The 13,703-nt window shown below is 37.4% G+C and overlaps 3 protein-coding genes across 5 annotated transcripts in view; all 3 read left to right on the top strand.

Annotated features, from left to right (window-relative positions):
- LOC128358656 (up-regulator of cell proliferation-like) overlaps positions 1-5,934 on the top strand; it is a 125,806-nt gene extending 119,872 nt beyond the window's left edge. For 2 of the 3 annotated variants that reach the window (XM_053319010.1, XM_053319003.1), the window contains 4 exons: positions 134-188; positions 344-544; positions 639-690; positions 1,256-5,934. In XM_053319010.1, coding sequence (XP_053174985.1) covers positions 134-188; positions 344-544; positions 639-690; positions 1,256-5,934 — 4,987 coding nt within the window. Of the gene's footprint in view, positions 1-131; positions 189-343; positions 545-638; positions 691-1,255 lie in introns of all 3 variants that reach the window. The other variant, XM_053319019.1, reaches the window with a different exon arrangement.
- LOC128358604 (interferon-induced very large GTPase 1-like) overlaps positions 1-13,703 on the top strand; it is a 232,892-nt gene that overhangs the window by 27,483 nt on the left and 191,706 nt on the right. The gene's annotated exons all lie outside the window — the stretch shown is intronic.
- The window catches only part of LOC128360772 (serine/threonine-protein kinase Nek1-like), a 74,893-nt gene that overhangs the window by 27,516 nt on the left and 33,674 nt on the right, over positions 1-13,703 (top strand). The window lies entirely within an intron of this gene.

Below are 13,703 nucleotides of genomic sequence, written 5' to 3'. Positions count from 1 at the left end.
TTCATGGTTTTCTCAGCAATGAAACCCTTTTTTCTCCATCTTAAAGTGACTTATTGAATAAATATAAAACTGCCTTCATAACTGATCTCAGCCTGTTTGTCTGCTCTCTCCTTGACTTTCTCTCCCTCTGCAGTGATATTTGGGCCCTAGGTTGTGTCCTGAATGAAATGTGCACTCTAAAGCCTGCAGTAAGTATTCTGTGTGTGAGCTGTTTATTACTTTATGTAGATTTAATGTATCTTACACAGTATTGCAATGCTCTCCCAAATAATGATTTAGATCTCTTCTCTTTCCTTTCCTCAGGTTCCCTGCAGTGGTTATAACTAAATGTGTTTCCTCTCAGTTTAAGGCTGGCAATATGGGGGAACTATGTCTGAAGATCATCCGTGGCTCATACTCTCCTGTGTCTGATCACTACTCCCAAGAACTGAGCTCTCTCTTGGCTCTGCTGTTGGATTGTGACCCTGAAAAGAGACCCTCAGTCAGCAGCATACTGAACAGACCTTTCCTCTGCTGCAGGATACAGAAGTTCCTCACACCACAGGTGGAGAACATAGTTATTTGTCTCTGATAAAGTCTGAATTTACATAAAATAGACTGTGTCCAGTTACAAAATGTTTGTCCTCTACTCATTCTAGATCATTGCTCAGGAATTTGGCCCTGAAGAGGGAGTGATACTGGGGTCAGCAGGTAAGCAAACTATTCATCTCTATAAACAGACGTCTGTATATGAACGCAGAATCTGTTGGCCAGGGATAAGATGTTGATATCAGAATAATTCTGATTTCTTTTCATGTTTCTGGTTTAAATAGTGCTTGTGGGAAGTGAAAGAGTTGGAATGCATTGGCTGAATTGACTGGATCTTAAACTGCTGTTATGAAATAAACAAATTGCTTTAAATTTTGCTTTAGCAAAATGCTAATTGGACTGTTGTCTGGACCTAAAACATCTACAAAAAATATGGATGTTTGTGACTTGTGTGGACTTTGTGTAAAAACAACAAATTTGTTCCAGTTCACAATCCAACTGTAAACAATGACAATATTAATTATTACATTCAGCTGAGATAAACATGTTCACAAGAAACAAAAAGGAGGTCTGGTTGGTTTGCATCTCTCTCTCTCCCTCTCTCTCACTCTCTCAGTCTCTCTCACACACACACACACACACACACATTTAGTACACACATTTTCAAACATGTGAAGTCATAAAGAGTTGATAGTTTTTTAAGTTATGTTTCATTTCTCTTCCCCAGCCCTTTTCAACTTTCTCTCCAAACTTGGACTGCAGAAATTTTATCCCAACAAGCTCACTCTTCACTCTCTTTTGGAAATCAACAAAAACAATATTTATAATGATACTGTTGAATCATTGGAGAAAATACCATGGTGCTTTCTCAGGAAACTCTTTCATATCAACGCAGAATGCAGAAACTGTACACAAGTATCAACCAATGATGATGATGAAAACAGTGATCTGTTTGACTTTGACCAGCTCACTACAGATGACACTGTAGACAACAAGGTTAACCCTCTGGACCTCATAGTTGCACTCTTTCATTGTGCTGACAGCTTCTTGCAACAGGAAATGGCCCTCAAGATGTCAATGTGTCAGTTTTCTGTCCCACTGCTGTTGCCTCATGGCAATAACAGTCAGTCTACTCTGATGCTGTGGGCTCTGAGAGACATCGTCAAAGAGTGGCGTCCACAGGATTTGTCTGAATCAAGAGGATTTGTTGAAGACAACATTGTTCAAGCAAATATACCATTCTTTACCTTTGTCAGGCTGAAAAACTGTAGTCTCTCCAAGTCACAGGTTTTGAATCATGTTCTCAGTTGTGGCCAACAGAATCACAAGTTGTTCATACACAGAGATATGGAAGGAGGAAGTCTTAAAAGAAGAATAGCCAATGGTTTGGTGGAGGTTTGCTGGTTCCTTCCCTGTGGCAGAGAAGATCTTGACATATTTCCAGAGCCAGTTGCCTTTGCCAATTTGAGAGGAGACATTTGTGAGTCACTGGAACAATTCAATTTTCTTGTTCAAGAGTCAACTTCTACCTTTGTGTTCCTGGACAAAGTAGAAGAAAAAGAGCACAAGATTCTGACTTCTCTTCAAGATGTGAAATCCAAACTCTTCTTGGTTGTTAATCGGAAGGACAGCTCTAAAGAGGACATGATGTCTGTGAGGAAAACACTAAAAGAGTTACAGCTACCAAATAGCAGAGTGAAAGTTAAAGACTCAAGGGTAAATGTAGCAGAGTTGTTAAATAAACTTTGTGATGCTATCAAGACCTCACTGTCAGATGTATCAGCCACATTCAACATTGTTAATATGGTTGGAAAAGCTGCTGAGCTTGGTCTGGATGTGGATGAAACCACAAGTGGTGAACAAAAGAAAGCAGTTGAGGAGATCATGGTTGATATTGAGAGGCAGAGTATACCAGACTACAAGAAACAACAACTTCCTTTGCAGGGAGAAAACTGGAAAACATTATCACAGTTAGAGAAAGATGAGTGTAGATTGAAAACTGGTGAGTCAGGCCTTGAAGAATACAAATGCCAGATACAGGAAGGAAAAGATAAAATTAGGAAGGAGCAAAGCAAACAAAATCTTTCCAAAGGAATGAAGAGTTTTATTAAAACCATTTCCACAAGTGACAAAGAGAAAAGAGATTTTTTTCTCAAGTGGATGAAACTCAAACTTAATGCACATTCACGGAGCAAACTGTCTGATCTGCGCAACAAATTAAAAGAGCAATGTGAGAAAACAGACATCAAAGACATCAAACTCATGGAAAGGTTAGATAAAGATTTGCTGGAAAGCTTCCTAGGAGTAGAGCATTACATGAGAGAGATGGGACTCATCTATGAGTTCTCAATTGATGACTCAAGAAACACTGCTGATGAAATATCTCGTCTCCCTGGTTTGGCTGCTGAAATGCTGTTGGATGGATTTCCTTTAGAGCTCTTGGATGGAGATGCTTCCAACATCCCAGAGAGATGGGTGACAGATGTGCTGATGGAGCTTCACAAGAAGGTTGGAGAACAGAGCAGACTGTTAGTACTGACTGTGCTGGGTGTTCAAAGTACAGGGAAGTCAACACTCCTCAACACCATGTTTGGTGTGCAGTTTCCTGTCAGCAGCGGCAGATGCACAAGAGGAGCTTATGTGCTCTTCCTCAGAGTTGGAGAAGATATGAAACGTGAGTTGAACTTTGATTTTATAGTTCTCATTGACACAGAGGGTCTAAAGTCTCCTGATCTGGCAGAACTAGAAGGCAGTTATGAGCATGACAACCAGATGGCAACATTTGTGATTGGTTTAAGTGACGTCACCATTATTAACATTGCAATGGAGAATTTAACAGAAATGAAAGACATTCTGCAAATTGTAGCTCATGCTTTCCTGAGAATGAAGGACATTGGTAAAAAGCCAGTTTGTCATTTTGTGCATCAAAATGTTTCTGGAGTTTCAGCTCATGCAAAGAACCTCACAGACAGAAAGCATCTCTTGGATCAGCTCAATAAAATGACACAAATTGCTGCTGAAATGGAAAAGAATCCTTCTATTAAAGTATTTACAGATGTGCTGGACTATGACATGGACAAAAACAACTGGAACATCCCAGGACTCTGGCATGGAACCCCTCCGATGGCATCAGTGAGCACAGGTTACAGTGCAGTTTTAGCAGAATTAAAGAAACATCTTTTGGAGACAGTAAAAAGAAACCAAAGCAATCAAGTCTCAAAGATCCCAGAGTTTCTAGAATGGATGAGAAGTCTCTGGAAAGCTGTGAAATATGAGAACTTCATCTTTAGTTTCAGAAACACTCTTGTAGCCCGTGCCTATGTTAATCTGTGCAAAGAGTTCAGTCAATGGGAATGGCAGTTCACAAAAGAAATCCTCTCCTGGCAACAAAAAGCAGAGTTGGAAATCTTGAATTCTGACATTGAATTTGATATTCAAGATTGGAGCACACTGGTTGAACCAAAAAAATCAGAGGTGTCAAAAGAAATAGCAACTGAAGAAGGAAAAATGAAGGAGAAACTCACCAACTACTACAAAAGGAAAGACCAGAATGTAAATCTGATAGAAAAATACAAAACTGACTTTTTCAAAAGTATCAGTAGTCTTACCGAGGAAATCAGACATTCAGCGAACAATAAACTGGATTTTGTCCTTGAACTAAAAAAAAAATCAAAACAGGCTCAAGACATTCTGAGGAAATATAGAGAAGGGATTGAAGACGAGGTCATGAAACTCCTGAGTGCCTGTAAAGGCTCCACACTGTCTGATGATCAGCTGACACATGAGTTTGAAAAGATGTGGACTGAAGCCACTAAAAATGTGTCTGACCTGAAAGAACAAGACATTGCAGCAAATATTCTCAACCAGTTGAGAAAAAATTTCTCAAACCGGAATGTAAATGAGAACTTCCAAAAGATTAAAGATCTGAAGGAGTTTGGGAAGGATCCATTTAAAACCAGCTGTGACCATCTGAACTCCTGGTTGAATAAGGCTGAGTCTGTGGTTCGGGGATTAGGAGATCTGCAAAACTTTGCTAACGGTGTCATTGAGTCTTGCACACGGTTTGTGCTCGATAAAGGAAAGACAAACACAGATTACCATGACTCTTTTACAAGAGATCTTCTTGAAAAAATGGATGAATCCCTTCAACAAAGTTACAAGTATCACAAAACCAATGCAAAGTTTGAGTTTGACCTGAAACTTCACATTTGTGGCATTGCCTCAAGGGAATTCCTCAAAATGCACCAAAAATACTTGTCTGATAAAGATCCTCAAACTCAGCTACAGAAACACAAGAGTCAGTACTTGACAGATTTTCTTGATTTGTACAAACAAAGAGATGATTGTCAACGCAAAGCAAAGGAATTTGTCCAGGTCTGTATCAAACCTGCTGTGGAAGAGTTCATCAATAGATATTTGGGAATAGACATTGTAGATGAAATAGTGACAGGTTCTCATTCAGCAGAGTACAGCTCCCGCTCCTTTTTCCAGTACAACATTCATGAAGAGTTGCTGCAAAAGGATGACTTTGACAGTTGCGTCAAGTACATTTGTAATTATGAAATATATGTTAAGGATTGGATATTTCAGCAAATCCAGAAACAAATGTCGGAGGACAAAACTTTGTGCAAACTGAAGAACAAGATCCTTCAAGTCATAGTTGATAAAATCACAGCAGCATTAGAGCAGGCCTCAAAAGGACCAGATGGTGTTCAACTGCCAGACAACATTAAAAGCATCACAGAGCTCATCAGCAACATGCAGAAATATTTGATTAAAGACATCTCAATCTCAGTGGAGGCTGAAAAAACATCCCTGTTTCAAATCCAAAGCACATGTCATCCATTTATCAACAGCCTCAAAATGTCAATAGAAGACTTGAACAAACAGCTTCAGGAGGAATTCTTAAAGTCTGAAGACATCACTGAGACTCTGAACAAGCTTCCAATCAAACCACAGGATGAGCTTTTCAAGAGAGTTTTTGGTTGTGGAAAGCAATGTCCATTTTGTAAAGTTCCCTGTGAGGCTGGAGGAAAAGGACACGATAAGCATCATGCAGCTTTACATCGACCACAAGGTCTTGGTGGATGCAGGAATTCAAACACTAAGAAGCTGCTTCCAGAACTGTGTACAACTAATGTGCAGAGTGAACGTACATTCAGAAACTCAGATACTAAATGGGAGCCTCATCCTTACAAAGAGTATCACACTTACTATCCAGACTGGAACATTCCTCCAGATCCCAGCATAGAGGCATCTGACTACTGGAAGTATGTACTGGTACGATACAATGACAGATTTGCTGAAGAATACAAGGCTGAGCCAGCTGATGTTCCAGAGGCCTGGAGGAGAATCACAAAGGAACAAGCACTGAAGGGGTTAAAAGATGCCTTCAACATAAAGTGAACAATGTAATATGTATTTTTATTTTATTTTATTTTACAGATTTTTTGTGTATTCTGTCATATTGTTACAACCCCGATTGTGTCTAGGGGGTGGGGACGTAACAAACAAAACAACACAAACAAAAATATACCAAAACACAAGAGATCCAAACCAAAAACTCAATTCATTAACGATCAACTAAAAACGAGCTTCCAAAAACAACAAGGGAAACCAATCAATGAGTGGCAGACAAACCACACCGCTGGACAGCTGGACAGCAACACCAGGATCACCAGGAAGTCAACTGCCAGCCCTGGCATCAGCTCCACAGGGTTCTTAAGCTGATGAGCCACAGCTGATGCCAGTCAGTGGGGAGAAAAGGGGGTGGTACCTGCAGAAAAGGAAAAACAAGCAAGAAACCACAGAAACCACACGGCACGTAACACATATATAATAACTATTCTGCATAATAATGATGAATATATTTTTCTTTTAACTTTACTTTTTGATTTGGTTCATTCATTGTTCACATTGACTCACTTATCAGTCAATGAAAAGTGAAACTCAGACTTTTAAATATTTAACATATTTTTTATTTGATTATTTTAAATAAAAAAGTGATGATGATGAAGGCCTACAGTATATAGTTTAAAGGCCATGTAATGAGATGCTGTTTTATTACGTTTTACTACTTTTTACATTTATATTATTACATTACATATATTATTATTTACATTATAGTTTTATTCTTTAACATTTCTTACTAATCATAAAATGCTACAGTGAAGAAGTTATTCATGTTTTCTTGCAGAGTAAATTAATTGTCATCAGTTCAAATGTGTTCATGTTGATGTAAATTACTTTTTGATTCATGAACAAATACTGAGACATCCTTTCATGTTTTAATGTGGAACTTTTTTCATTATGTGTGACAGATGATGATGATGATGTTGAACAAGTCAAGTTAAACACCACAAAACTGTTTTTATATTTTAAAAACATTATTATTGTTTTTACTGTATTATTTCACTTTTTAATGAGTACAAAGATTTTATTATATTCATCTTTTAACACAACTAAGTACATAATGACATGTGCTAAAGATAATGATGATGATGATGATGAAGGCCTACAGTATAACATTTAAGGGCTATGTGACTTTTTTTACATTTACATTTATTTTACTTTTTACAGTTTTATTCTTTAACATTTTAACTTTTTTCATTATTTTTGACAGAAAACAGTTTGGTTGTATCATTCTTTATATTTTTACATTTTACTTTTTAATGAGAACAACTACGTACATAATAACACAAGCTAAATATAATAATTTACAGTTTCATTTCTGATAGGAACATGCCAAACATTTGATCTTTTGATTTGTGTTTGATGAAAGTTAGTGAATAAGAAGTCTTTATGTTTAAATATTGTCTAAACAAGCCAACTGTGGGAATAATGTGGCATCTTCTGGTCTGTTGATCATGTTGAACTTCTGACTTACATGTTTTCACACACAATGAATTAAACAAGATACAAAGGAGTTGAGCTTTGTCTGTGTTTCTTTATTCTTCTTTTTACATGTTGACATACAGTATAGTTATGTGCATAATGATAAGTGATAGTGATAATATACTGTATGTACAAACATCATGTGGCTAAATGTGTTTCATAATAAATAATAAAGCCAAAAAACCACCACATGTAGAAATATAAAATACACCAAATGTATTACTTTAGTTTTATGTTTTTAAAGCCACTGCACTACTGACAACAATGGTGTCAGTCTTTACCAGCTGTCAGTAGATCCTTTATTTCCATTGTGCATTGCATTATGGGACAACAGTGTCAACAGCAGTTATCCATTATTAATCAACACTACAGACTCAGAACATGTTCAGATTTAAATTGTGTAAAATTAAGACACAATGTTAGAAAGTATGATTCACAGAGTGGTATACAGGTATTTAGAGGGTTATTATTACATGCTGGAATCTTCTATTACATCTATTTTTGTTTTTATTCATTCAGGTTTAATCTGTCTGAGTTTTCTGTCAGCACTCTATTACAATGGACATTAATCAAAAAGTGATATTTAAGTCACACGGCAGTACCACATCTTCCTAAAAACAATGTTCCCATTTACTCTGACAATCAAAATCATTCTCAACTATTCTGACTGGAAAAACTTTCTACTAAACAAATGTGACATTGTTTTACTGTATTTTCTCTGGATTTATTCAGTGAAATACTGAATCACAGTTTGAAGAGCAAATATGAACTGGGATAAACCAGCCTTCCTGCAGTTACTGTTAGATTCCACATGGTGGCAGCAGAGAACCCTAAATACAGAGAGAGGGATATTTTACCTTGTAATAAAAAACTAGAGTATGGCATTAAATTACATTATTATCTGTTTTATTGTATTGAATCCATTCTAGCTTTGGTTTAAATGTAGATATTAATGTTACTGATATTATGTAACTCTGACACCAAGCGTTTAGAAATGGTACTGCAGCCCACGTTCAAACCACCATCGGCCCCCCTCCTCCTCCCCTCCGACCACAAGCACAGTATTGAACTATTTTATTACATATGTTATTAAATACAAAAGTTAACAAGAGCTTTTCCTCTGAGAGTCAGACTCACTCACAACCTGCTCACAGCCTCTGCAGTCGCAAGTTGATGTTATATAACATTCATGAAATTACATGTTTCTCAAGGCTCCATTCTGGGAGCTATGCTGATCAACATCCACATACTACCAATCACTAAGATATTGGAGAACACCAAAATACCTTAACAAGCTATGAGTGACTAATCAGTGATTGAATGTGTCACAATTATCTTCAGTTAAACAAAAATCAAACAAATCATTTTGGAACCAAGGAAGAACAATTCAAAGTAATTTTAATGTTAAAAACCACAAACCAAACCAGAAACCCTGGTAGCATCTTTGACTCTGGCCTAAATGTTAAGGTCCTGTTATGTAAGCCGACAATCAATGACAAGGAGACAATGATATGATTACAACAAAGTGTTTATTTTGAAGGGTGGGGAAAAGTTGGGCTGGTCGCTGATAAACTGGGTCTGGTGCTTGGGCTGGAAGACTGGGGGTCCGAAGGAAGGGAAGCAAGGGTGACGAGATGAGACGAGGGGCTGGAGACTGAACAGGTGGAACTGCAGGGAACAGGAGACACAGTTAGACAAGTGAAAAACAGGCAACCATAAGAAACCACATAACACATGAATAAAGTGTAGACTGACTTGTGCAGAGGCTAAGATCTGGTAGAGCTACGTATCTGAAGATAACATGATGAGGTGCAGCTGGTGTGGGTCTGGTCTGGTCTGACTCCTGCACACCTGTCTCCACTTACACACCTGCACACACAGAGGGAAGTGGCTACCTGGAGAGAGAGACTGCAGGTCAGTGAAATACAGGACCAAGACACTGCCACACTAAGACAAACCCAAAATCAGACATCTGTCACCTCAAGAATATATGAAGAATTAAAGGACTGTAATGCAATAGTGTGGTATTACTGGCATGGTCTAGGCTAAATGATCAGTATCAGTAGTTTCTTCTCACATTGATCATCTTGTTTAGACTTGTCCAGGAAGATGAAGTTAACTCCATCAGCACCGAGGAGAAGAAGGAGTTAGATGAATAAGGTTAAACAGAGGAATCCTTCACCCAGATCCTTCCTGCAGCTTGTGGCATCAATCCATTTTGGTTCCCACTCAACCTTTCAAGCATTTCACATGATCATCAGCAGCTGGTAGGAGACAGACACACTTTATCTAGTGATTTCACATACACAGAACCTCATGATGTTAAGGGATATGAAGTCTGCTTTTCAGGCTCTGGCAGGCAGCATGAAACCTGGAAGTGAAGCTTTCTCAGAAGGTTAGAATATAATTTCATAATTTTTTTGGCTTGTACAGGTTTCAGTAGCAGGGTTGTACCTGTGGAGAAAGATCTTCTGATTAGTATCTAGGATAGAGCTGAAACAATAAGGCAATTGTAAGAAAAAAATGTTTAATTTTTCAAGCAAAAATGCCAAATATTTGATGGACTCAGCTTCTAAAATGTGAAGATTTGCTGTTTTTCATTTTCATATATGACAATTATGGTAATATCATTTTAAACTGTCAAACAAAACAATGGTCTCTTGTGAATGCCATTCTTGTAACATTTCATAGTCTTATCAGTTAGCAGATTAAGTGACAATGAGTTGACTCTTGTTGTGTGGGAGCTGCAAAGCTCCCACACTATGTTATCTTCGCTCTTTATTTATTTATTTATTATTATTTCGCCGTTTTTCGTAGCGTAACTAGTCCTACACGATTTGTCATATCAACTTCGTTTCAATGTCAAATTGTACATATCCATAAGGAGATGTGTGCTATTACTTTTCATATCTCTGACATATTCCATTGATTTTATATAATTTTTTAAAACATTAAAATTTATAATGGAAAGTCAATGGGAGCGATGTTTGAAAGCTCATATCTCAAGAAGTAAAAGTGCTAAAGTGTTCAAACTTCAACTACAGGTGGCCCATGAGCAAATGCTTCACATATTGTAAAGAATGATCTGTAGCGCCACCATGTGGTCAGTTATTACATGTTTTACATTTTGGCTTATAACTCATGAACCGTAAGGCGTATTCAAACAATCTTTGCACAGTGTGTTCCTTGGATGGTACCAAGTAGACTGATATAGGCCACGCCCATTTGCGTCTAGAACATTTTTCCGCCATTTTGATTTTTTTGAAAAATACATTTTTTTTCTACTTTTGGCACATTTTTCATCCAATCTTCACCAAACTTGGTACACACCATGTTTAGAGGACCCCGAACACAGCTATTATCTTCATTTTTTGGTAACCCATACCGTTTGTCCGTAATTTGTTAGCAAACTTTTGGGGGCGTGGCCTGATGCATTTAACGATCAATAACTCTTCAATGCTGATTCAGATTGCCACAAAATTTGATAATCATGTACACATGGTGGCACTATACCATTATGTAAAATTTGATACAATTTTACCAAATGGGGGCGCTACTGTAATATTATAACACAATATTCCTACAGTTCTGTTGTCTTCAATGAAATGAAACTTGGTACATTAGTTCTCCATGTCAATGTGTACGATATAGTGAAACATGGAGCCAATAGCCCCACCTTGTGGCCATTAGTGAAACGCCAACATATGACTTATTAAGTTCCATATCTTTTAATGTCAACCTTCTATGATGACAGCAGAATTGTGCAGATGGGGATATTGAACACCTTTGTGGTATTTAATGAAACTTCACCTGTAGGTGGCGCCACAAAATGTTGAATAATTGCTGCTCCAACAGAAATCTGCAGTGAAGGTAGCAATAACAGGAATGGTGGCAGCGGCTGCATCTGGCAGTTTGCGAGGGATGCGTCTGCCAGTTTGCAGCTCCCACACGCAATTTCTTATGAAATTGCTAAATTTTCTAGTTAATTGTTAACATCCCTAATCTGATGTGGATTTACTTTTGACACTAAGTTAAAGCACCTATCCATTTTAAAACTCTTTGCAAATATATTTCTTTAGACTTAACTCAATGTTTTGTTGGTCACATGATGAATTTGTAAAAAGTATTCAATGGAAACATGAAGGTGAGATAGATAAAGCATGGTGGACTGGAGAACAGTTGTGTGGCTTGTTTTTTTGTATTGAAGCTCACATTTGTCTGCACTTTGCTGTGTGTGCTCTATAAATGAGGAAACTGTTCAGAAATATAGAATCAGTGTCAGTGGTGGGAGACTGGCTTTTAGCTAAGATAGAGGTGTGTTTTTGTTTTATAGTGTGTGATTCCAGGTTTCAGGCTTCAGACTTCAATGACAGTGGTGTCAGCATCACTTGAAGGATATCTGAGGGTCCCATGTTAGAACTGTCACAGATTTAAAAAAAATCCAAAGCAGAGTTGGTGAAAGGGTGTTTAGAGGAAAACAGGCCAACAGGAAGTGACTACATCCAATGGCAGCAGAGCAATCAGGTTTAAAGGTGAACAGAAATGATAGAGGTTGAGAAAATGGCAGCTTCATAACCTGGTCTTCAAACAGCAGTCATGTCTTACTGTAAGAGATGGACTGTTGAAGTCTGTACACAACATTTATTGCACATCTATCATCCTCTTTTGATCTTCCTATGTTTTTCTTTTCTTCAATTGTTCCCGTTTTTCCCATTAAAGGACTTTTTAGGGAAGTTTTCCTTATTCGAATCGAGGGTCTCAGCACAGAGGATGTTGTGTTGCTGTACAGACTAGGTTATACCAATAAAATCAACTTGACTTCAGACACAACAATAAAGCTTTCAATCAACATAACTCTGACAGCAATATGATAAGAATGACTTTGCTTGTTGTGACAAATCTGGTTTTATGTTTTATAGTCAACAGTTTAGTTTGTCATGTAAAATATTCCAGCTCTTCCAACCAGGTCTTTCTGAGGATTCAAGTCTTGATGACATTTAGAAAATCAATTATAATTTTTTTTCCAACTTAAGTTGATGTTAAAGTTCAGACAAGTTTGATCATGAATGCCAAATCGTTGTACTTGCTGTGTCTTAACATAAAACAGACTCAAGATAATGTTAAATCATTGAACAATAGTTATGATTTAAAGGATTACAGTTAAAATAGAAGAACTGGAATCAGACACAAACTCAGCAGATGTCATGTTGAGAAGCTGAAGGGTTTTTCTACCTCAGCACACCTCCAAACCATAAACCAAATTTCTCTCTCTCTCTCTCTCTCTCTCTCTCTCTCTCTCTCTCTCTCTCTCTCTCTCTCTCTCTCTGTCTGTCTGTGTAAAGGCTACTCGGTGTATTACTGGCCTGAGCAGGTCAAAGGTTTATTTGTCTCTGAAGATCCAGAAACAATACCTCTGTTAATGTTAATTGTAAGTTATTTATTTATTACAGTATGCTGATTCATATCAATATCTTATGGTTATTTCTACCCTTTTCTGAGCTTATTGCTGGCTTCAGTGTTACAAACAGAACATAAAAAACATATAAATAAAATAACATAAAATTCACGAGGCAATAATGTCTGCCAGCAATAGTATCTCACATCTCATATTACTCATATCACACACATGTTTACAGTGCCTCTGTTTTAGTTTTACACTTTACACCCACAATCATGAAGTGAGCATTAGCTAACATCAGTTTCTTAATTTATTACTGAAAAGAAAAACACACTCACCGGAGGATTTGTCATCAAAAACACATCTAATAGCGATCCTCCTTCATCCTCTGGCAAACAACAACATCCTAAAACAAGGTAGGTCTCTTCTGGACAACTTTAACATCGAAGTTCAACAATTATAACAAGTTTGTCCTTTTTCTCTTGCTCGTTATATTTCACACTACCTCCTTCTCTCTCTCTCTACAGGTGTTTACCGCCACCCGCTGGACGTTTAGTGAAACTGCAACAATAACATTAACACTGAATTGGATTGAATATCTGTTAAATTTAAGTAAAGTTACATATGAATCTGTATATGTATATGTATGCATGTATGTATGTGTATATGTAGGAAATAAATGAAGATTTAACTATAACTGCAAGTTTCTTATGTCTACTTATATTGAAACTGTGTATTTACTGCTAGAACTCCCAGGCCACTAGGGGGCATAGTTCTTTTTATCGTTTATCAGCCTCAGCCAATAGCAGGCAGGAAGTGACGTAACAAGAAGTTGCTTGGTAGTGCCATGGCAACGGAAAAATGCTCCGTTTGTATATGAAGT

The sequence above is a fragment of the Scomber japonicus genome, chromosome 1 (assembly GCF_027409825.1).
Source record: "Scomber japonicus isolate fScoJap1 chromosome 1, fScoJap1.pri, whole genome shotgun sequence".
In the NCBI taxonomy this organism is placed as follows: Eukaryota; Metazoa; Chordata; class Actinopteri; order Scombriformes; family Scombridae; genus Scomber; species Scomber japonicus.
The sequence above is the reverse complement of the archived record's forward strand: the minus strand, read 5'-3'. Positions and strand labels throughout refer to the sequence as shown.